General features: G+C 38.3%; 1 protein-coding gene and 1 long non-coding RNA gene across 4 annotated transcripts in view; one reads left to right on the forward strand and one right to left on the reverse strand.

The window, feature by feature from the left end:
* The window catches only part of LOC106868910 (uncharacterized), a 130,001-nt gene extending 125,384 nt beyond the window's left edge, over nt 1-4,617 (forward strand). For all 3 annotated transcript variants that reach the window (XM_089353379.1, XM_014914370.3, XM_089353380.1), the window contains one exon: nt 141-4,617. In XM_089353379.1, coding sequence (XP_089209505.1) covers nt 141-276 — 136 coding nt within the window. In that variant the 3' untranslated portion in view covers nt 277-4,617. The remainder of the gene's footprint in view (nt 1-140) is intronic.
* Nucleotides 2,204-17,820, reverse strand: LOC149134922 (uncharacterized). The gene is made up of 2 exons (XR_016242155.1): nt 17,634-17,820; nt 2,204-7,358 (listed from the first exon to the last, which is right to left on the reverse strand). It is a non-coding gene; the product is annotated as an uncharacterized LOC149134922 (long non-coding RNA).
* Between the last annotated feature and the right edge of the window lie 6,180 nt (nt 17,821-24,000).

The raw sequence follows: 24,000 nt of genomic DNA on the forward strand, positions 1-24,000 counted from the left end.
AAAACCTGAGTAGGTACATCGTTTGGATTCTTGTTTTATGTATACCCCATGGATGATGTAATGTTTGTGTATTAAATTATATTTTATTTAGAACTGTTGTGGAGTGAAACACTTATTTTCATAAATTTTCTTTGTTGCAGGGAATGCAAAATTAAAGTTGATATAGAAAAACCAACAAACCGAGATATCACAGGTGCTTTATTAAAAAACGAGCGAGCACAGCGGCACTCGAAAAATAACTTGGACTATCAACATGTTTCGGCTACAGAAGTCTGAATAATCCCCTTTTCTGTTTTTTTTCTCTCTCCTGCAGTAGCAACATCATAACATGTTGTTCAGAATAGCAAAACAGATATAATCTAAGTGCCTTTTTATTTATTTTTTTTATTTTTTTTTTTTATTTTTCACAGAAAAGGCATTTTTTTCTGTGGCTATTTCTCTGAATTGTATTTTTGTAAGAGATTATTTTACACCTGTCTTCTCTGTTAGTGAACGGAGTGGATAAGAGTTGCCTGGTGGGTGTGAAATGCACACACGCACACACACACACAAACAGATACATACACACACATGTATACACTTCCCCCCCCCCTCTGCGAGAGAGGTAGGTAACATTGTGTTAACATTGCACTACCAGATGTGTGTACCTAAAGAGAAGAGAGTTAAATCCCACCCCATTTTTTTTTTTTTTTGCAATTTCTTTCTTCTCTCCACCCATCTTGGCTACACAGTAATAAAGCTGCTGGATGAGGAGCCTCTAAGACAGAGCCATTCCCCAGCTAATTCCAGGATGTCCTTGTTTACCTACCCTAAGTTGAGCACAAACAGGATGGGCATTTTGTCACATTCCTTTGTCTCTGCCTGCTAGACTATAAAAAGTACAAAAGCTACAATGATTGACTGAAAACTGGTACAACTCTCCCTCCTTGACCCCCTTTTTTTTTTATATTTCCCCCTTGCCCCCCATTCCTTGTACCTCTATCTCACGGAATCTTCAAGCATCCATGTAGAATTGAGAAAGCATGTCTTGCTAAGAAACATCACAAAGTAAGAGTGATGAGAATCTGAAGTTTGGGATGGAATACTTGGGATACTGTTATATATATATATATATGTATATATATATATATATATAAAACAATTTTTTTATTTATTTTTATTTTTCCATTATATATATATATATATTGTTTTAATATACATTAGTAAATTATTTTGCCTTTAGTTTTAAGTTTAAAACAAAATTAACTGAAACCTTATTAAAAAGAATCCTTGTTTTGTTGCTCAGGCTTGGTTCTTAAAGAAAGCACATGCGCGCGCACACACACACACACACACACACACACACACATATTCTCTCTTACACATGTACATCACACACACACTTTTATGTAATTGTTGCAAATGTTAAGCTTTCCATATCAATGAAAAACAAAAAAAAAAAAACCAAATTTAATTAACTGGGGTAAGAAATTGTTCAGTATTGCTAAAGTTTAAACAACCAACAAAACAAAAAGACAAATCTTAATTTATTTAATTTATTGTTTCTCTCCTCCCACCTTTCTGTTAGTTGAAACAAAACAAAAAAAAAATACAAAACAACAAAAAAAAATAACCTTGATAAACTGTGCTGTACATATTTCACAAAGGAGACCACCACCACTGGTAATAAATTCTGGATTGCTTATTTGCTTAACACCACCAAAATTGGTAACTTTACTGTCGTGGTGTATTTCTCCAATAACAGTGCTGTTGGGATTTTGAAAAAAAAAACACAAACAAAACAAAACAAAACTTTTACCACCGTCCTTCTTTCAATAAAGAATTCCCAATCTGGTTTCTAAAAGGAGTAAAAAAAAACAAATAAAACTTTAAAAAAGAAACTAAACAGAAACAAACCCAATCAAACTCAATGAAATCTGGTATTGATTCCCTTTAAACCTTCACAAATAACGAGTCTAACAGCAAAAAAAAATATATATATATATATATATATAACAATTCATTGGCACTTTTTCATTTGAAACTTTATTTTCAATCTAAAAGTGCAATTAACCGTTTCTAATTAAGCAGAGAGATTGCTCTTCTCTCTCTCTCTTCTCTCTATTTTTGTTTTTATTTTTATTTTTTTTTCCTAGAACTGTAAAACCATGATCAAAGGAATTGGTTTATGCTGTTCACTTCAAACATCACCCAGGGTCTCAACTTTATTTTTTTCTCCTTTCTTTTAGTCTTTTTCCTCCTCCTCCTCCTCCTCCCTACATCCTCTTTACTGACCACACTCTGAACTGATGTTCTTCATACAAAGACAAAATTTAGAGATAATTATTCATCGCCTCATTCTTTTAGCAATATTTTTTGGGGTTTTTTTGTTTGTTTGTTTTTTTTTTGTCCCCCCTGCCCTTATTGGCTGACTCTCTACAAAATGTACAACCAACTACACACACATTCTGGACACACACCCCACACACCCACAATGGTCGGGTGTGTATGTGGCTGGGCGGGTGCAACATACATTTAGCTTCACAATTAATGAGAAGTCAAACCCTCCCTAGACTTTATGGTGCATCAGCGTTGACCGGTGACCTGACCGGTGACCGGTGACTCTTGAATTTCGGGAGTGTAGTATGATGATTATTTTTTTTTTTATCCCAGGAACTTTTCATCAACAACAAACAAGTTATCATGTATCATTTACCATTCCATTTCAGTTGGCAGGCAGGAGAGCGGGTTAAGGGGAGAATATTAATCAAGTTACGAGGCCCAACCCAGCAACCCCCTACAGAACATTTCCCCACCACCCCCAGTGTTGCTGAACGCAGGCCTTAGCTGTAATGTAGAGTATATATAATGAAAACAAACACACCAAAAAAAAAAAAACTAAAGACATACAAAATTCCCTCCCCCTTTCCTTCCCCCCTCCCAAAAAGCATGGAGGCAGACAGCCAAGGAATCATGCTTTGTAGCAGTATATGTCTGTGATGTTATTTTGTACATATTGTATATTTATCAAGATATGTATATATATATGTCATGTTGTCATATATCACTCAACATGAATAAAGGTCACAAGCCAGCTATTTTTTCAATTACAGAATTCATCCTCTTTGGTTAGATTCCTGCTATCGTGCTTATATCTGTGTGTGTATGTATGTAATATATATAATGACCTGTGCATGCTATGCTTTCTTTTCAACATGTTTCTTCCAAAAAGGTTTTTTTTATTTCAGAATCCTGGTTTTTCTTGATTTATTTTAAATTTTGTTTTATTCTAGCTCTTATATTTTAGACCGTATTTTTAAGTTTCCATTTTTTTTCTGGGGGAAATATAAATTTATAGAAGATTGTGAAAGTCTTGGCAAACTGCTCAAACTAGAAGAAAAACAGTTATTTCCATATTTTGGTTAAATAATATTCCTGGCACAAGAAGCTCAACAAGGGTTGCTTTCAACTAAATTCCAATTTCCTGAATTTCTATTTACAATCTATAATTCTAAAAACTTTGAAAGCCATTAAGGGTTAAAATTAGTTTTATTTATTTTCAGTCTTAAGTATTTTATCTTTTCTTTTTATATCTGTTTTGCTACAAATCTTGGAAAATGACCAAGGGAACTCTAAAGACAGGAGATGAAAACTTAAATTCTTTATTGAAAAAAAAAAAACTGAAATATTTTCAGTAAAATTTCTCTAGAAGTTTTAGATTTGAAATTTTTTAATTTAATTTTGTTTTTAAAGCTAGTTTAGAATTATTATTTGTTCTTAAAGTAATTTATTACCTTAAACATGTCAGACAAGTTCTGCTAGATTTAGTTAAGCATTAGAACCTACAGTAAAAGGCAAATTTAATTAATTTAGATTAAACTGTCATTAGATATGTTCCTGGACCTTTTTAAAGCTGAATTTTAAAACTATTTAGAACCCTAATTCGTTCCCTTATTGTTAGTGTCTAAACCTAATTCAATAGCTTTATTTTTATTGAAATACATTCTCATTTACAGTTAAGGAATTTTTCTAAAATGTTAAGTTTGCTGAAATTTAAAATGGCAAACTTCCTTAAATTTTAATTTTACTGATTAGATATATACAGTTCTGAAGATCCCATTTATTCCTCCACACCATTTCTGCCTTTTACAATGTAACCAGAGATATGAATCTTGCATTTATTTGTCAGTTCTTGGCTAATTTTATTTAAGTGTTACTGGATTTTTTTTTTGTTACTCTTCTTTAAACTTATTTGGGAATATAACTATGATCCTTAGCACCAAATAATGGGGCCAATCATTTCTGGGGATAGTTCAGTCTGATATATTCGCTCGAATAAACCTGAGTTCTAACATATATTATTTAGTTAATAACCCCAATAACTTGATGGGTTTTCATTGAAAATCTCGTCTCCTCTTAGTGTGAATATTTGCCGAGGTCTCTTTGCTTGGAGTACGGAGTTTAGAGGGGTCAATTTAACAAAAAATAGGCTCACATCTTGTTTCATCGGTCAGTGAGTCACAGCTGTCTCCTTCATGGCAGTTTGTTTGATTGGAGAGCCACAGTTGTAACATGTCCATATAATTTATTTTTTTATTGCTCACAGGGGGCTAAACATAGAGGGGACAGACAAGGAGATTAAGTCGATTACATCTACCCCAGTGATTAACTGGTACTTATTTAATCGACTCCGAAAGGATGAAACGCAAAGTCGACCTCGACGGAATTTGAACTCAGAACCTAACGGCAGACGAAATACCGCTAAGCATTTCGCCCAGCTGTAAAATAAGACATTGTTTAGCACCAACTTTGGCAGGTTGTGATTTAGGACTTTACCATTATTTTTAGTAGGAACTCACGCTGTGTTCTACACACCTTTTACATATCTAAACGTTTATCTCAAAGGCTCTCAGTCCCAAGCCATATTCTTTGCCGATGACATTTCGGGTTTCTTCCATTTCAAAATCTCGTACTTCCCTGTTAATCACTGGAACTATTAATGAAATTGTTATTGATTACAATTAAATTCTCATTTCAATGCTTCATAAAACTCCCCACTTTTAATGCCTCTGTCCTTGGTGCATCAACTTCAAATCGTACCAAGACTGCTTTGCAAAGTAGAAGACCAAGAACTAATTCATTTAGTTTTGCTTGATGGTTACCGTGCTTGTATGTGTTCATTTCTTTTTTTTCTTTTCAGTCACCATCGTAGCCATGACGGTACTAAAAGACATTTTAAAACTTTATATATCCTCTGTCAATATTTCCATGATAGAAGCATCGTAACATTGTGTTCCTGAAAATTTTGCTGTAATGTGAAATGTGTTTTCGTTGTATGTAGCTGGGAAGATCAAAAGTACTTTCAGGGCTTTTTAATTATACATGGTAACAACCTGGAACCCGTCACAGTGTGGTGTTGAAGTATAAATTAGTTTCACGAAATCCTGTTGGTTAGCTCGTCCATCTGACTATATTCCATTTTGGTCAGGTGCTTAAATATTTTCTCCAGAAATAGCTGAGGAATTCATCCGATTCCAATTTTGGTTCATATCATGGAAGTTTGTGAAGTATTCCAGAATTATTTTTAAGGCAGTTTGACGGCTTACATTCATGTGGGAGACTTTATACATGTTCCTGAGATTTACTTCAGAAGTTGGCATTCACCTTCACTTTTCACCTTCAAGATTTTGTGACGAAAAGAAAACTGGAATTGCAAGTTTTCAACTTATCTTCCAATTGTTTAAAATCCTTGAGTGATTTCGCTTCATTTTCTGAATCTGTTTCCTAATTCATGGAATCTTTACTAAAGACCAATATTATAAACGAAACATCTCTAGTGAACACATTTTAAATATTTTTCTCTTTGGAGAATACAGCCTCTTGAAACAAGTTCGGCAAAAAAAAAAGGACCAATAAGTTTAGTCAATCACATCGAACCCAGTCCCAAAGGCAGTGCCCCAGCATGGCCGTGATCCGATAACTAATGAGTAAAAGAGTAAAAGCGATCTTAGAAATTCTATTTCCCATCATTGTCAGACAGTCTTTACCAAATTTTACTTGTCCCCTCGGCCATTAATGATATTAACCTTGGTTTCTACACCACCTGTTTGACAACTTGTTGATAGTTACCAAACAATACTAACAGGGACGTCTTTTAAACTTCATTGAATAACCTCCAGCAAGATTGTCTAAAGCAGCAAGGCTTTCTCCAATAATGACGCCTGTTTAATTCGAAATCACTTCTATATCGCGGCGCTTTATTACGCGCGTATTTACACTACATCTTTTTCCAGTTCAGAGTTCCTCCTCAGAGCCAAGTACCTCGTTTGAAAATAATGAATCATAATATGTATTGAACGGTCTACAATTGCCTTTTTTCCCCCTTCTCTCCCTCGTTACGATGCGGTGTTAAAAATGTGTGTATTTAGACCTCCTTTGAATAAACGGCGTGTTGTTACCTCCATTATCAGCCGAAGTTTGATGACGTCGGATGAAAAAATTCCAGAGCAACCTCAAGACTCCCTCATTGCTTTGATCTCTTCTGTCAGGCGGAGTGTGATGTCATCAATATTACGGTTTAGGTCGACCCCGAAAAGATGAAAAGCAAAGTCGACCTCGGTGGAATTTGAACTCAGAACGTTCAAAAAATGTAATAGACAGCTGCCTTCCGTTCATCAATTATTATCATTCGATATTGTCGGGGTTAACGAAAGCTAGATTTTGATTGTGTAACAGCAGATTTCAATATTTTATAAAGTAACACATCGATTAAAGGAAAAGGAAGTGACCATTGACTTTACTATATTTGTCTGCGCATGCGCTCTTCATCTTATATCGGTTATTAAACATTTGTCCATTTTTGATACTAATATTTACAATTCCGTCCAAGTTGAATTCTAAGATCAATTTTCATTCCGAAGTCTGAACTGCTTTTTTAAATTATAATTTTCAAATTTTGGCGCAAGGCCAGCAGTTTTGAGGAGAGCGGGGGAGGGGGGGGCAAGTCGATTAAATCGACTCCAGTAAACTGGTACTCTACTTTATTCATCTGGAGAGGATGAAAAGCAGAATCAGCCTTGTTATATTGAGAACGAAGAGTTATTAGAGATAATACTACTGAGCACTTTGACCGATTCTGCCAGCTAGCTCCCTTAATGACAAAGGAATACGAAGCAGCCTTGCTCTCTCTTTTTTTTTTTTTTTTTTTTTTTTTTTTCTTTTCCCAGTCGGGTTACTGTGAAAAACTAAACCAGTTCCAAGTAGGAAAAAAAAAAAGATCAGCCATTCACTCTGGAGCTGTTTTTTACCCTGAACGAAAAACTGTTATGACTTTTTCCTTCAATTTTCTTTCCATTTCTTGCCGAGTATCCTCCTCACACCTAGGGCAAAAAAAAAAAAAAACACTGTATACATTGAAAGGTCATTAAAATAAACACTTCAGATTGTTCATTTACAAAATGAAATAAAGTTATCTAAAACGAAATGAAATATTTACATGGTAATTCGTTCTCACAGCGACAATGCTCTTCTCAATACATGTGACATACCAGCTAAAACAATCTTTTGCACTTCTTACTGGGATGGTAAACTAGGGATCATTTTCAATTTAGAAATTATCAGTTTATATGTTTATATAATCATAGGTCTATATTTTTATATGCTGGCCACTGATAAAATTTCTAACAATTTTATCCTTATATGTATAAATCCTTGGGCCCCTACAATCCTTGGTGTTGTATCCGCCTTGAGATGTCACATGTTTTCGATTTCAATGAGCAAATCTTTAAATCTATTTTCTTATTTCTTTATTGCCCACAAGGGGCTAAACATAAAGGGGACAAACAAGCACAGACAAAGGGATTAAGTCGATTACGTCGACCCAGTGCTTAACTGGTACTTAATTTATCGACCCCGAAAGGATGAAAGGCAAAGTCGACCTCGGCGGAATTTGAACTCGGAACGTAACGGCAGACGAAATACCGCTGAGCATTTCGGCCGGCGTGCTAACGTTTCTGCCAGCTCGCCGCTTTAACTTTAAATCTACAGGGTGTCCACAAAGACTGGGTACATGGAGTAAATAAAATCACGACATAAACAAATATAAGAAATAATTTCTTAAAGTATGGGGCAATCCCATGTACCCAGACTTTGTGAACACCCTGTATTTTCTGAGCTTGTCAAATTCTTTTGCCGAAATTTGATCAAAAGGACATTCATGCTAGTCAATAAACACATTTTTTTATGTTTGTCTTTTACTACAACAACCGGTTTATTAACCTTGGTGGTTCTGTCTAATATTATTATTATTATTAAGTGACGAACTGCCAGAATCTTTAGCACTCTGGGGAAAATGCTTAGAGACATTTCGTTCTGAGTTCAAATTCCGCCGAGGTCGACTTTGCCTTTCGTCCTTTCGGGCAGATAAAATACGTCCCAGTTTAGCACTTGGGGTCGATGTAATCAACTTAACTCCTTCCTCCAAATTGCTGTCCCTTTGCCAAAATTAGGGAGAGTGAATTGCTGAATCATGAGCGGCTGACAAAATGGTCGGCGGCATTTCTTCCGGCTCTCTATGTTCAAATGCCGTCGAAGTCGCCTTTGCTTTTTATATTTCGGGGTCGATAAAATTATGCAGTTAAGTACTGGGGTCAATGCAATCGTCTTGTCCCTCTCCTTCAAAATTGCTACTTTTGTGCCTGTATTAGAAAACATTATTATTTAGAATGAGTTCATCTTACTGTCATCTGATTCAATAAATGTTATTCAATTTCGTTTTAAAATTCTTAACCATTTGACCTTTTCTATGATCGGTGCTTGGCCAATTTTCCTTCATTCTCGATCCCGAGTTTTGCTGTGTAAATTAGACAACCTTGGTATCTGCTGCTTTGTAGGAAGTTGGACAAGAATCGCAGTCAAAGATTTTCTTACATTTCGGCTACAATTTATCGCCGTCATTTCTCCGTACCCTTATATATTAATGGAAGGAGTGGGGAGTCTGTGATTACCCCGGGGAAATTCAAAATTGATTTAATGTCACTTTTAATACGTCATATATATATTTTCTTGAAGAAATGAAAACCGAAATAAAAATATATAAGAGTCATTTCTGCTCTAGGCACAAGGGCCGAAATTTATTTGGTGGGGCCAGTCGTTTAGATCGGCCCCAAAAGGATGAAACGCAAAGTCGACTTCGGCAGAATTAACTCAGAACGTGAAAAAATATATATTATCAATGAAATAATAATGCACAATATTCATGAACGAGTTATCTTATAGTAGCCATCTGTGTGTCACACGTAATGTATGTACCCTGTTGATTGGTCAGTCACTGCGGTATTTGACCTGAGGTGACATCCCTTATAGACGTGAGAGAGATGAAAGTCCGTCCCAGCAGGGGCCAAATACATTTCAGCCTTTGGGGGGGACCTTTTCAATGGCGCCTTTCTGCAGCCAGTCACATGTTCGAACGAAAATCCATCGTCTCTGATATAGGAACGAGCAATTAGAACACCCACTGATGTTGCGAATAAAGGCCCGGCTGAATAAAAATTCAGCATACGCAATTGAGGCGGTGATTAATTGAAATAATCATCCCTGTCTCAATGTATGAAGACCATCGACAGGCCAGTTATTGTAGCATTTGTCCCGGATAACATTTCTTATTAGTGGGAGACTGGCATCCTCGCAGATAAATATTTCAGTAATGTTTTCAATGCTGATGTATTTGCTATCAGCCATCACTTATTGTGGTTCCAATGTTTGTAGCGGTGGCAGTCATCGTTTTATGTACCCCTGTAACTCTGGCTTCAGTTTGAATCCAAGCAGTAAAATATGATTTGACGAAAATTTATCTACTAGTTCTAGCATGTCAAGTGACCACAGAAGTTATCTCGATGGCTCGGTTTGATAATTTCTTTTCATCTGCGTGACTCCTCTTCAGAATAAATAGTATTCAAATTACAACAAGTAACCCACAGTTAGACATCTACTGTCCAAGCAACCGTTTCACCTATATAACATACTTCTTTGAATCCTATAACAAACAATAACCAAGTATCTATACTAGCAGCCCCACCCTGAAGCTGACACACCTAAATAGATACACCTGATCTCAGTTTTACACGCTTCACCGAATAATGCAACTCCAGCTATAAACAATAAAACATTTTTTAATATTTTTTCCATCAGAATTCAACGGAGCTCCAGAAAAACCAACTTAAACAAATTGAATTCGCATGTATCACAGTGTAACAACGGCTACCAGGCTGGAACTTCGAAGTCACATTTATATTTACTTTTTTTTTTTGTTTTAGTCATTTGTCTGCGGCCATGCCGGAGCGCTGTTTTTAGTTGAACAAATCGACACCAGAATTTATTCTTTGTAAGCCCAGTACTTGTTCTATCGGTCTCTTCTGCCGAACCGCTAAGTTACGGGAACGTAAACACACCAGCATCGGTTGTCAAGTAATGGGTGGAGGGGTGACAAACACAGACACAAACATATACATATATATACGATGGGCTTCTTTCAGTTTCCGTCTACCAAATCCACTCACAAGGCTTTGGTCGGCCCGAGGCTATAGTAGAAGACACTTGGCCAAGGTGCCACGCAATGGGACTGAACCCAGCATCATGTGGCTGGTAAGCAAACTACTTACCACACAGCCACACCTGCGCCTATGATTATAAAATGAATAGGCGTAGACGTGGCTGTGTGGTAAGAAGCTTGCTTCCCGGCTACATGGGTTCGGGGTCAGTCCCGCTACGTGGCACCTTGGGCAAATGTGTCTTCTATTGTCTCGAGTTAACCAAAGCTATGTGAGTGGGTTTGGAAACTGAAAGAAGCTTGTCGTATATGTGTGTTGCCCCCACCACTGCTTGATGACCTGTGTTGGTGTTTATTTCCTCGTAACTTAATGAATCGGCAAAAGAGACCGATAAAATAAGTAGCAGGCTTTAAAAAAGAGTACTGTTGTCGATTCATTCAAGGCCTTGTCCCTAGAGTAGAAAAGATTTTTAGCTCTTTAAATACATGGGGAAACGTTTAATAGCGTTGTCTTACTCTCTTTTACTTGTTTCAGTCTTTTGACTGTGGCCATGATGGAGCACCGCCTTTAGTCGAGCAAATCAACCCCAGGACTTATTCTTTGGATGCCTAGTACTTATTCTATCGGTCTCTTTTGCTGAACCGCTAAGTTACAGCAACGTAAACACACCAGCATCGGTTACACACATATATATATACATATACATATATACGACGGGATTCTTTCAGTTTCCATCTACCAAATCTATTCACAAGGCTTTGGTCGGCCCGAGATTATAGTAAAAGACACTTGCCCAAGGTGCCACGCAGTGGGAATGAACCCGGAACCATGTGGCTGGTAAGCAAGCTACTTACCACACAGCCACTCCTATATCTTAGAAACATCGTTTGAATAAAACGTCTCTGATGATAGTTTTACTGTTCGATCCTTTCAGTTAAGCAACAACATAGCCACGACTCAATCTAGCGCCAACGAACGGCCCCTTTTCAATGCGTTACACATCTGCAGCTCACGCCATAAACGATTATTTTGAACGAGTTCATATTTACAATTTGTCCACACAACAAGGACCGCTATCATTTCTTTCCTCACATATTCTACTGTTTTCCTATCAATACTCTCTCTCTCTCTCTCTCTCTCTCTCTTCATCGATTGCTGTTGCTTTTCTATGTTGAAACGGCAAAATCAATAAGACCTTATCAGCTGTAGCTCCACCAATTAACGCCACAACTCACGTCACAATTTCTTTTTTATTATTTTTTTACAAGGTGTTTGTTTTGCATATTTTATTTCATTTATTTATTCATTTATTATTTATTTTTTTTGTCTTCCAACTTCGATCAGAAAATCAAACACACCTCGTGTTGATGGGTTCATTCATGATAGGATGGAAGAGAAAGACAAAGAAATACATTTATAGATTTTAACAACGATCATCATCATCATCATCATCATCATCATCATTGTTGTTGTTGTTTTTGTCGTTTGCCTCATCGTTTTTATTATTATTATTATTATTATTAGTAGTAGTAGTAGTAGTAGTAGTATTGTGGAAGCGCAATGGCACAGTGGTTAGGGCAGCGGACTCGCGGTCATAGGATCGCGGTTTCGATTCCCAGACCGGGCGTTGTGAGTGTTTATTGAGCGAAAACACCTAAAAGCTCCACGAGGCTCCGGGCAAGGGATGGTGGCGAACCCTGCTGTACTCTTTCACCACAACTCTCTCTCAGCCTTGTCACACTGTGTCACGCTGAATATCCCCGAGAACTACGTTAAGGGTACACGTGTCTGTGGAGTGCTCAGCCACTTGCACTTTAATCTCACGAGCAGGCTGTTCCGTTGATCGGATCAACTGGAACCCTCGACGTCGTAAGCGACGGAGTGCCAACAACATTATATGATTATTATTACCTTGGCACAGCTTCTAACGCTGGAGATGTACTACAGTGTCAGCTGTTCACTACCAGTGAACTAAGGTAACACCTCATATTTTTCGAGCACCTTCCGGAGTATTCGAGCGGTTCTATTATTATTATTATTATTAATAATAATAAAGTGGTGAGATGTTAGAATCGTAACCACCTGGACAAAATGCTTAGCGGCTGAGCTCAACCTTGTTCTTTCTTCATCCTTTCGGGGTCGATAAGATAAGAACCGGTTGACATCTCCGCGTCCGTTTCGACAGGTGACTAGGATGGCACCTTATATGGTATTTCGTTGTTAGCAGAACTTAAATGTAGAAAGGAAAATGTTATTTTGCAAAACGTTTACGCCAATCTCAAGTTTAGAAAGCTGTTAGCTTCTGCCCATGGTGCGCAACCTCATTTCTGCCTTGGCCCCATATGTACATACTTACATCTACATGTGTATATAGATGCATATCAGAGTACAGGACGTTAGAACAATGAACTACAGACAACGGAACGAACACATAAGAAAACAGATAGCCACTTGGAATTAATCCTTCGTCAGCTGCCTCTATTCTAACTAGACGTTTCGAAGATAAGGCAGACGTACTCTCGAATATATATATACACACATTATTTACTTGTCTCAGTCATTAGGCTGCAGCCATGCTGGAGCACCGCCTTGAGTTTAGACAAACAAAACGATCCCCATACTTGTTATTGTTGTTGTTATTTTGAAGCCTGGTACGTTGTTTCTTTCGCTGAGCCGCTAAGTTACGAGGACGTAAACAAACCAACAACGCTTGTCAAACGCTGGTGAGGACAAACAACACAAAACGACATACGCGTGCGCCCACACGCTCACACACACGCGCACATACGTATGCGTCGGGCTTCTTTCATTTCCCGTCTACCAAATCGACTCACAAGGTTTTGATTTGCCCGAGGTTTGAGCATAATCCTATGAACCAGAAAAAGAAAGGAAAAAAGAGAGTCACTTACTGTAATGTGGGGGTTTTTTGCATTACATTGTTGCCCGAGGTTACCGTAGATAGATAGATAGATAGATAGATAGATAGATAAGTAGATAGATAAGTAGGTAGATAGATAGATAGATAGATAGATAGATAGATAGGTTTCTTTATTAGCCACACAGGGCTCAACACAGAGGGGACTAGATAGATAGACAGACAGATTATCGTCCGTAGCTCAAACTGGTGTTGAACTAAATAAAACCAAAAAAATGCGCTTTAAAACAGAAATCTATTTCAGACTAAAATAAAATGTGCACACAAACCGCCATCAGTCAGAATAAATAGCTGAGAGGGGACAAAAAAAATCTATCAAATTAAATACAGTAAATAAATAGGTGAAAAGATAAATACGTAAATAAAGAGGTTAATTGTAAAAAGCTTGTGGTCGATACAACGTTTCACTTTTTATAAGCAAATGTCAGTGTGACTGTTTTGATAATTTGTATGACCCACTTCTCGACCATATGGTCCACCTCGTGCATCACTGATCGGTACAAGAGCAATAATAATAATAATAATAATAATAACAATAACAATAATAATAATAATGATAATAATAATAGTATGGTGTACCCTTGTCAGACGAGTAGTCATGATGGAGTTCGTATATTTGTAGCCAGTGTCACTTTGATGGCATGCGCTGCTCTCTCACTCAATAATAATAATAATAATAAATTCTTGTTTAATTGGCCACAAAGGCTAATAGAAATCAAAGACATGTAAGGACAAAGATAGGACGAAGGTTACAAAGGGTTTTGTCCGAAAAGAAAACGTTCGTGTAAACATTAATAACAGCGAAAAATACAACAAATAAAACTCCCAATAGGGGGAGGCGCTTTGGAAGGTTACACGAGGAAAACTCATAAAACCACGGTAGCCTGGTCAGGATGGGTAGAAAGCCCCTTCTCCTTTTATATTACCTTTTTTTTACAGGTGTAACCTCAGAATTGGTCCGTTCATACTGGCCATTTTACCAACAGTCACTCACTTTTCAATAAATTTGCTACGAGACAGCACTTCTCTCTCTAATCTCATCTTCCTTTTCAAGTGAACAGCCTTAGGAATGAGCAAGTGTCTTCTCTGAGATGCATCTGTTATATAACAGACGAAATCATTGCCCATATCACGAACAAATGGCCAAAGCCACTACAAGTTGTGTTGACACTATCAGGTAGCGACAGTGCAACATTGGAAACTGAGTGAAAGTAGGGCTAGAGGGAAGTAAGACGTGGTATGAGCACAAAACTCAATGAATGGCGGAGTCGGAGACTTTCAAAATCTCCTGGGACTTCTCAATCCACACAGATCAGGAGCTGGAGCATAACAGACTGGACTTAGTGGTGGCCGACAGGGTGCACCACATATGCTGTTGAGTGTTCCTTTGACCCACGAATAGTCAAGAAGAAAGCGAAAAGATAGATAGATGCAACCTTCTTAAGTACGAAATTGTCCGGCTATGGAAAATGAAGGTGAAGATAAAGCCAATTATTGTTGGGTCTTGGGGAATAGAATCAGAAGGCATCAAGAGGAATATAAGGGAAATTGGAATAGAAAGTTCAGTAGAACTGTTACAAAAGGTTTGCCTCCTTGGCACGGCCAGAATAATCAAGAAAGTGTTAGACAGTTGAAAAGAACAAATAGCATGGTACCGTAGGCTGCAGACAGGAAGCCCGTCAGGCATGCAAGACTCCAGGAGCTCCAACAAAACCTGTGATCAAAAATGATAATAATAATAATAATTCTTTCGACGAGAGGCACAAGGCCTCAAATTTGGTGGAAGGAGACTAGTCGATTACATCGACCCCAGTCTTTCACTGGTACTTAATTTATCGATCGCGGAACCATGAAAGGTAAAGTCGACGACGACGGAATTTGAACCCAGAAGGTGAAAACAGACGAAATACCGCTTAGCATTTTGCCCGGCGTGCTAACGATTCTGCCAGCTTCCCGCCTTAAAACTAACGATATAGTTGGAGACTGGAATAGGATGTCCTGTAGAGCTCCCCACAGAAAGTTTTACTCTTATGGCCAGGATAGATTATCTGGAACGTCTGAAACACTTGGAAGGCCATTGAAAGTTAGTGGATACCTAAGGTTACATGTAGTAACCCGCTATCCACATACATTCTACCAGGAATACGAACGAACCTGAGATAAATCACCAACATAATAATAATAATAATAATAATAATAATAATAATGCCCGGATGCAGTACCAGTCACGTGGCCAAACATCCCTGAATGTTTCATCCGAATCCATCCAATTATTTCCATAACATCGAATGACTGCATAGACGGTGTGTTTTCAATTAGTTTACAGAATGGTTTTGACCATTAAAAATACAAGCAAAATTAAACAATTTTTTGCTCCCAATTTTCCCCAATTTTCTCCACCACCTCTCCAATCTTTTTCTTTCTTCAGGACACAGCATCAGACCAACCAAAACCTAGAAATCTTAATTACACGCTCCGCTGCTTGCTAAAACATTTAAGCAAGGCTGTGAAATATAGCGTACACCTGCTGTAGTTGATACAACGAATAACCAGCGAGTTTGGTAACTTTATCATGGGCCGTGTCAGGAACTACAACCAGGTGTGAAGCAACCACAAACCTTTCGCCAGACTAAACGGCGTGGGATTACACACCAAAGTATTCTACTTAATATGTATTTTAATAAATTGTTGTAGTTCTTTGATAATCTATATCTAGTGTTCTTTATCCAAAGAAAATATGCATACCTACATATACATTCATAGAAGCATTTGGAGCTTCGCATCTCTGTTAGGAAATAGTTCGTTCCTCAGAGGAAGAATTTCAATAATTAGAAACGAAGGAGAACATATACACACACACATACATATATGCACATGTATATACATACATACGTTCGTACATACATACATACATACATATATGCACATGTATATACATACATACGTTCGTACATACATACATACATACATACATATATGCACATGTATATACATACATACGTTCGTACATACATACATACATACAGGCAGGCAGACAGACAGACATACATATAATGTACACTAAAGTTTCGTATGCTCAAAGAGAACACACACACACTCACACACATACATATATATATATATACACACACACACAGAGGCATCTACCCCATAAATATATGTACATACAATCATACATACATACATACATACATACATACACACATACATGTATATATATATATATATATATATATACACACACACACAGAGGCATCCACTCCACATATATATACATACATGCATACATACATACATACATACATATACACACACATAGTGTATGTATGTATGCATGCACGGACATATGTACGTAAGTATACACACGTAATATAAACCCAAATTTTCTTGGCTCAAAGAGAATATACATACTGACATTAAATACACACACCTGAACGAAATCCACCTTTTTTACACACACACACACACACGGGCGCGCGCGCGAATCTAAAACGGAAAAATTCTTCAGCTATAAATACTTCTAACTTACTCAGAATGGTGTATCTACCCTGACTGCATCGGATTCGTTCTTCGGAAAATAAATAAATTGAATACATAAGAATCTCTCCCCCTTTCTCTCTCATCATATCTATCTATCTGTTTAGCTATCTATCTATCTATCTATCCATCTATCTATCCATCTATCTATCTATCCATCTATCTATCTATCTATCTATCTATCTATCTATCTATCTATCCGTCTATCTGTCTGTCTATCTATATATCTATCTCTATGTATCTATCCATCTATCTATCCATCTATCTATCTATCCGTCTATCTGTCTGTCTATCTATATATCTATCTCTATGTATCTATCCATCTATCTATCCATCTATCTATCTATCCATCTATCTATCCGTCTATCTGTCTGTCTATCTATCTATTCTTTCCTGCTTATGAGCGGCAAGATTCAATGAAGTACACAAGGAATACACAGATAGGTTTCGAAGGAGCAGGCAACAACAACAACAACAACAACAACAACAACAAACGAACAAATACAAATACATAAAAGAATACAAGACAAGGAATCAACAAACCAAAAACAAAAAACTAACAACAAGAACTGTATTCTTGCTAATGTGTCAAGGTTATTTATATGTAGGCAAAAAGAGTAGATTGTCAAACTCACCGACCTTCTTCTAGTAGAAATAGTCTTCACACACGCACGCACACACACACACACACACACACACACGTGCCCACCCACGCGCAACGCTGCGAGTATTAGTCTAGGCAAAAGATATCAGACTCTGACAAACCAACTCACCTCACCTTCCGCCTACATAAATAGTCCGCATATACCAGACACTCGCAGATAACACAAACATATACACGTATCTATAAATAAATACAAATACACGTTCGTATGTATATATATATATATATATATATATATACGTACAAACACATGTACGCATGCGCGAGCAGAGAGAAGAGGGTGAGAAAGAGAGAGAGTGATCTGTTGTTGAAGAATCTTATTTTTCGCCACCAGAACTTACTTCCCAATAGGCCATAATAACTTTGCTTTGAGATGAAACGTGTTTTTGTATTTCGTTCGGTAAGCCACAGCCAGGATGATGAAATGAGAAGATGAGGAGCTAGGAATATATAAAGCAGTAAGCAAGAAGAAATATTGAAGAAAAGAAAAATATATATATATATTTAAAATATGGGTGGGGTGGGGGTGGGGGAAATGCAGAAGGAATAAGCAAAAGGATTTAGGGAGAAGGGAATCGCGTCATATGATATGAAGCAAAAGCGGCGGACAGGAGGGAAGAAAATATATAAAGAAGACGAAGATGTGCAGACAAACCGTAAGGCAGGATGTTTGTCTTGGTCTCTCTATAGGATGTTACACTATCACCATCACCGACACCACCGCCGCCACCACCACCACCACCACCAGTAGTAGTAGTAGTCGTCGTCGTCGTCGTAGTAGTAGTAGTAGTAGTAGCGAGCCCAGTCAGGTAGATTTTTCGCGTATTCTCGCCTCGCGCGGCCTGTTATAAATAACAGCCAAATCTCCCTCAAAAATCACATTCCAGTCGCCACAGGGAAGCAGCAACGTATTGAGTGATGTATTTTTCGGTTGGATTGGAGCGGGGAAAAAATGGGATGGTCGCGGCTGGAAAGAATGCAAAATTTCCATTACTATCTCTCATGCCAATTAATTAAAGTAGCGAGGGGGGGGGGGGGTACCAAAAGTGTTTTCTTCCCCCAAACATTAAGGACTCTTGTTGTGTCAATGCAGAAGGAACTGGTCTGTTCGATCAGGGATCACTTATGACTAAGAAACAACAACAACAACAACAGTAGCAGCAAAACGAATAAGGTTCTACACCTGTGGTTCCCAACCTTTTCACTACCAATGACCCCTTTTAATTTAAATGAGTTTTTCCACGGACCCCTTTTAACATGCTAATGGCTCAGTGGTTAGAGCGACGAACTTACGACCGTGAGGTAGTGAGTTCGATTCTTGGACCGGGCTGCGTGTTGTGTTCTTGAGCAAGACACTTTATTTCACGTTGCTCCAGTTCACTCAGCTGTAGAAATGAGTTGCGTCGTTTCTGGTGCCAAGCTGTATCGGCCCCTTTGCCTTTCCCTTGGATAACATCAGTGGCATGGAGAGGGCGGGCCGATATGCATGGGCGACTGCTGGTCTTCCATAAACAACCTTGCCCGGACTTGTGCCTCGGAGGGTAACTCTCTAGGTGCAATCCCACGGTCATTCCTGACCGAAGTGGGGTCTCCTTCGATACATACATATATATATATATATATATATATATATATATGAAATTCTGAATTTAGTTCTTCAGTACTACCTTTGCGGACCATGGGTTGGGAATCACTGTTCTACTCAGTACCTCGTCCTTGTAGAAACAGCAAAACAGAGGAAAAGGACACAGTGATGAAGGGTGAGGCATATTGGTAATGATACTGACCCCTTGACTTGTCGTGCATAGCAGGGGCGGGATATGGGTTGTGATCGTAGAGGATCAGTTTGGAGACACACACCCAGCTTCTGGTAACCCCTGAAAACCGTAAGTCTAATCCGGTGTATTTAGAGCAGTGGTGGGCAAACTGGGGTAAAAATGAAATTCTTGGGTGTAATGAGGACTCATAAGACAGTAAAATTATATGAAAAAACCTGTTCCTTGTTACGACAGAGATTTTTCTTCTGACAATACATCTGTCCAATGTAATGGACTTGTTTAGGAGACGTCACGCCATTCTGAATTACAAGCAGTTTGGTTGCTAAAGGCATTGTCAACATTATTTCTCCAAAACCGGAAGTGAAAAAGTTTCTAGAAAAATCCTTTTGTTTCATAATGAAGATATCAATTCATTTTATCGCATTTCTTTTATACTTCTTACATTTATAATTAATTGCAGCGTGGAAGGTGTTTATAAGCCATTTAAGAAACACACAAAAACCGTTAGATTCACATTAACATTTAAATTCAATTTGCCAAAATATTTTCGTCGCTTTGAGACCGCGACTTATTCACTGACAAAATTCTATGCAGGTACATTTCCGTAACATTTATAATTGTATTCCTCATATAAATAGATTCAATAAACCTTTTGAATTTAAAGAATCTGTGATTTTCTTACTTTCAACTCAAGGAGGTAACGTCGGCGTAAATAAATATATTTGGGGATAATTGGTTAAAAAAGTTCCCCAACCCCTAATGTAGAGTGTCGAATAGAGGTCAATGAAACTAGGAGAGCAGAAGACCAAGTAGCCACAGAAGATTAAGAAAAAAAGAAAAGAAGTGGACCGTTGGTAAACAGAGCACTACGGAGAAGACAATAGCTGCGGCTGGTCACATCTAGAATAGTGAAGAAGGAATGGGAGGTGGAACTCTCTGGTTTCCAGTGTCATAGATGCCCCGGCCCGAAAGTCCTCCGGAAAAGACCGACTAGTTGATTCTCGTCAACGCTTTGTCTCCCCAAGAACGTCCTCACTCCTTCCCACCACTAAACCCCTATAAAACGTTAAACTGGAACTTTCACCGACCGCGTTTCCCTATCGACTGATGTCTTTGAGTGCCTGGTGATATTTTAGGTGCCGGGAGCCCTGCCTCGATCTGCGCTTCATCCAGGAATGCATTTCAATTAAAAAGGAACGAGCTACAAAAAACGAGTCTGATATATATATATATATATAAACGCAGGAGATGTTGTAACTTCGGTGCATGGCTACACATCAGCCACGGAATGCCAAGTGCTTTAGTCATCAGGTTTTGACAACAAATGTAGCGCCTGACCAGTAGAACATGTTCCTTCCACAGAAAGCGGAAGAGCAGGTGTTCAAGCCCAGTAAGACGCGCACTGGGGCAAGGCATAAAGGTTAAGCAGTGATATATGATGGAGGCCCAGGAGCGGCCATTTCTAGGTAAGACAGGCCACCCTGTTCGTCACATTCTTCCAGATCTTGTCCATTTGGAGATCTAGACTAGACCAGACTCGGAGCAATTTAACAGGTCGGTCCATCAAGCGTCCCACGACGCTGTTGGACGGCATAGACATACATCTCTAAGTGCTGAGCTGCAGGCTCATTCATTTTCATTGGTTGAGTTCTGCTTACGTCACTTCCTCGTAATACCTTAGAGCTATGTCGTTCACCTCGATGTGCCTACTCCTCGACATTATGACAGTGGCGTCGTCCGCGTATGCCGACAGGGCTCCCCATCGTGTTAGTTCGTGTGGAATGCCACTCAATGTCTCCAGTTACCGCAGTAGTGGCTCTAGATTCAGTTCATACAGAAGAGACTAGAGGGAGACAACCTTGATGGATCAAGTACAAGTTACTGAATGGTTCCAATAGATGACCATCCACTCGAACAACACATCTGCTCGGGCTCGAGTAATATGCGTCCATTATGGTTCATCAAAGACCAAATTGTACCTTCACCACTCGGGTCCATCATGCAACTTTCCTCCTCTGATGCGCCTTAGCTCTGAAGAATTGGTCGAGGGCCAATCTCCCCTCGAGCACGTCGGTTGCGATGCCTTTCCTAAGCGCCCTTTCTACGTTTCTAATTAAGTCTTTCTCTATTCTGTTTTTCTCTGTCGCTACGACCTTATTAAACTTAATTTATTCTACTTTAATCGCCCTTTCAAGGAAAACCATCATTTGTTGTTGACGGTTGACACCGCTGAAATCCGTTTAACTAATTCGCTAATCGAGCCTCTGTAAACTCGGCCCGCCGAGTGTGATGTTTCAGCTTCTAGGAACAGGGTCCTTGCCTACGAAGCGTATCTAGGTCGACCGTACAAATCATAAATATGTGGTCCTTGTAGCCGGCGATTTTTAACTACAGACAACTGACGCTATCCTTATCTTCTGTACTACAGAAATTTCTATATAGCTATGACATAGATGACCAGATGCCGTTTGTCTATATTCAGGAAATCCAGTTGATCCCTGTAAAACATTTAGAAATGTCTGAGCAGGATTGTGAGGCTTTTGTAACTTTCTTCTATCAGCTATCTAAGCGTACTTCTGAGATGGCATTCCAGTCGCCCACTAGTACTAAAGAGCATGACGTTCGAGAAGGAATCCGGCTGCTCCACAAGCTGAAGACATTCTCTTCGTTACTTTTCATATCCAGGACCACCATCTTGCATCCTAAGTTCAAGAAGATGGTCCTTGTCTTGAGTTCCAGACCTTCCCAAACCAATATTGCAGTTCCACCTTCCAATCCTAGCCGACATGGAGATTAGTAAATTTCATATTCACTGAACTTAAGCATGAAAGCTTGTGGATCGCTGATGGCCACCTCATCTGTGACTTTAAGCTGTTGAGCATGTAATTTTGCTTCCAAGATAAACCCAGGACCACATGCATTTACACAGCCGATTCTGAGTCCACGAGGGAATGAGAAATAGGTTCCTTTTATTCAGATTGAGGGTCAGATGTTTCGTCCGTTATGCTAGTCGTGGGTATTTCCATGAGTAGTTAATGCTTTCAAATTTTGGCACAAGGCCAGCAATTTTAGGGCAAGGTTTGGTTGATTAGATTGGCACCAGTAATTGACTGGTACTTTATTTTATCGACTCCAAAGGATGAAACGCAAAGTTGAGCTCGGTGCGATAGGAACTGAGAACGTAAAGAGCCATAATTGCCGCTAAACATTTAGTCCGACGCGCTAACGATTTTGCCAGCTTACCACCTGAATAATAATAATAATAATAATAATAATAATAATAATAATAATAATAATAATAATCTTTTCTACTGGAGGCACAAGATATCAAATTGGGGGGAAGGGATTAAGTCGATTACATTGACCCCAGTGCGTAACTGGTACTTATTTAATCGACCTCGATAGGATGAAAGGCAAAGTCGACCTCGCCGGAATTTGAACTCAGAACGTAGCAACGGGCGAAATACCGCTAAGCATTTCGTCCAGCGCGCACAATTCTGCCATCTCACCACCTTAATAATAATAATAATAATAATAATAATAATAATAATAATAATAATAATAATAATGGTTTCTTTTTAATTACTTTTATTTATGTCCTTCTAACTTGTCGGAAATTGACAAGTAGAAGTTCAATGAGTATAGTTGATATAATCAACGCCAGTATATTACTGCTATTTATCTTTATTTTAAGGAACTCTTCAGAGATGAAAAGCAAAATTTGGTCAGCGGTAGGATTTGAGATCAGAACTGCATGGCAGCGAAGTTAGATGGCGTAACATAACAATAATGTAAAGTGTGTTGTTACACGAAGAATCAACACAATTTGTAGAGAAGAAGGAGGTATGGAGTCTGACATTGGCGAAGTAAAAGGAAGAAGAAAAAAAGAGACGGAAAAAGAAGATAAAAACAAACAAACAAAAAGAAAAACGTTGGTGTTATTCGTGCTGAAGATTACAGACAGATGTATAGCGATGTTTTACATATTGTTTTGATTCCCACGGAGAGGGTCTGTTGTGGAAATGAATATTCCATCCAGGAGAGAGAGAGAGAGGGAGAGAGAGAAAGAGAAAGAGAGAGAGAGAGAGAGAGAGAGAGAGAGAGAGAGAAGTTTATCACTGGGTTGGGGTGTAGGTTGTGGAAACGGTAGAGTTCTAACCTGGATATATACATACATATATATATATATATATATATATATATATATATATATATATATATATGTATGTATATATATGTATCTATATATATATATATATATATATATACATATATATACATATATATATAGATACATATATATACATATATATATATTGGGAGGGAGAGGGAGAGAGAGAGTGTGTGTGTTGTATTATATACTTACCGCGATAAAAGTACTGACAGGCGCGAATACATATATCTACAAATGTGTTTATACACATATACACATACACACATCCAGCCATCCACACACCCACCCACCCATGCACATACATACACACTAACACCCATGCACACACACACATACATACATACATACATACATACACACACACATACACACATACATACATACAT

Source organism: Octopus bimaculoides, chromosome 6 (genome assembly GCF_046866305.1).
Source record: "Octopus bimaculoides isolate indiv1 chromosome 6, ASM4686630v1, whole genome shotgun sequence".
Lineage (NCBI taxonomy): Eukaryota > Metazoa > Mollusca > Cephalopoda > Octopoda > Octopodidae > Octopus > Octopus bimaculoides.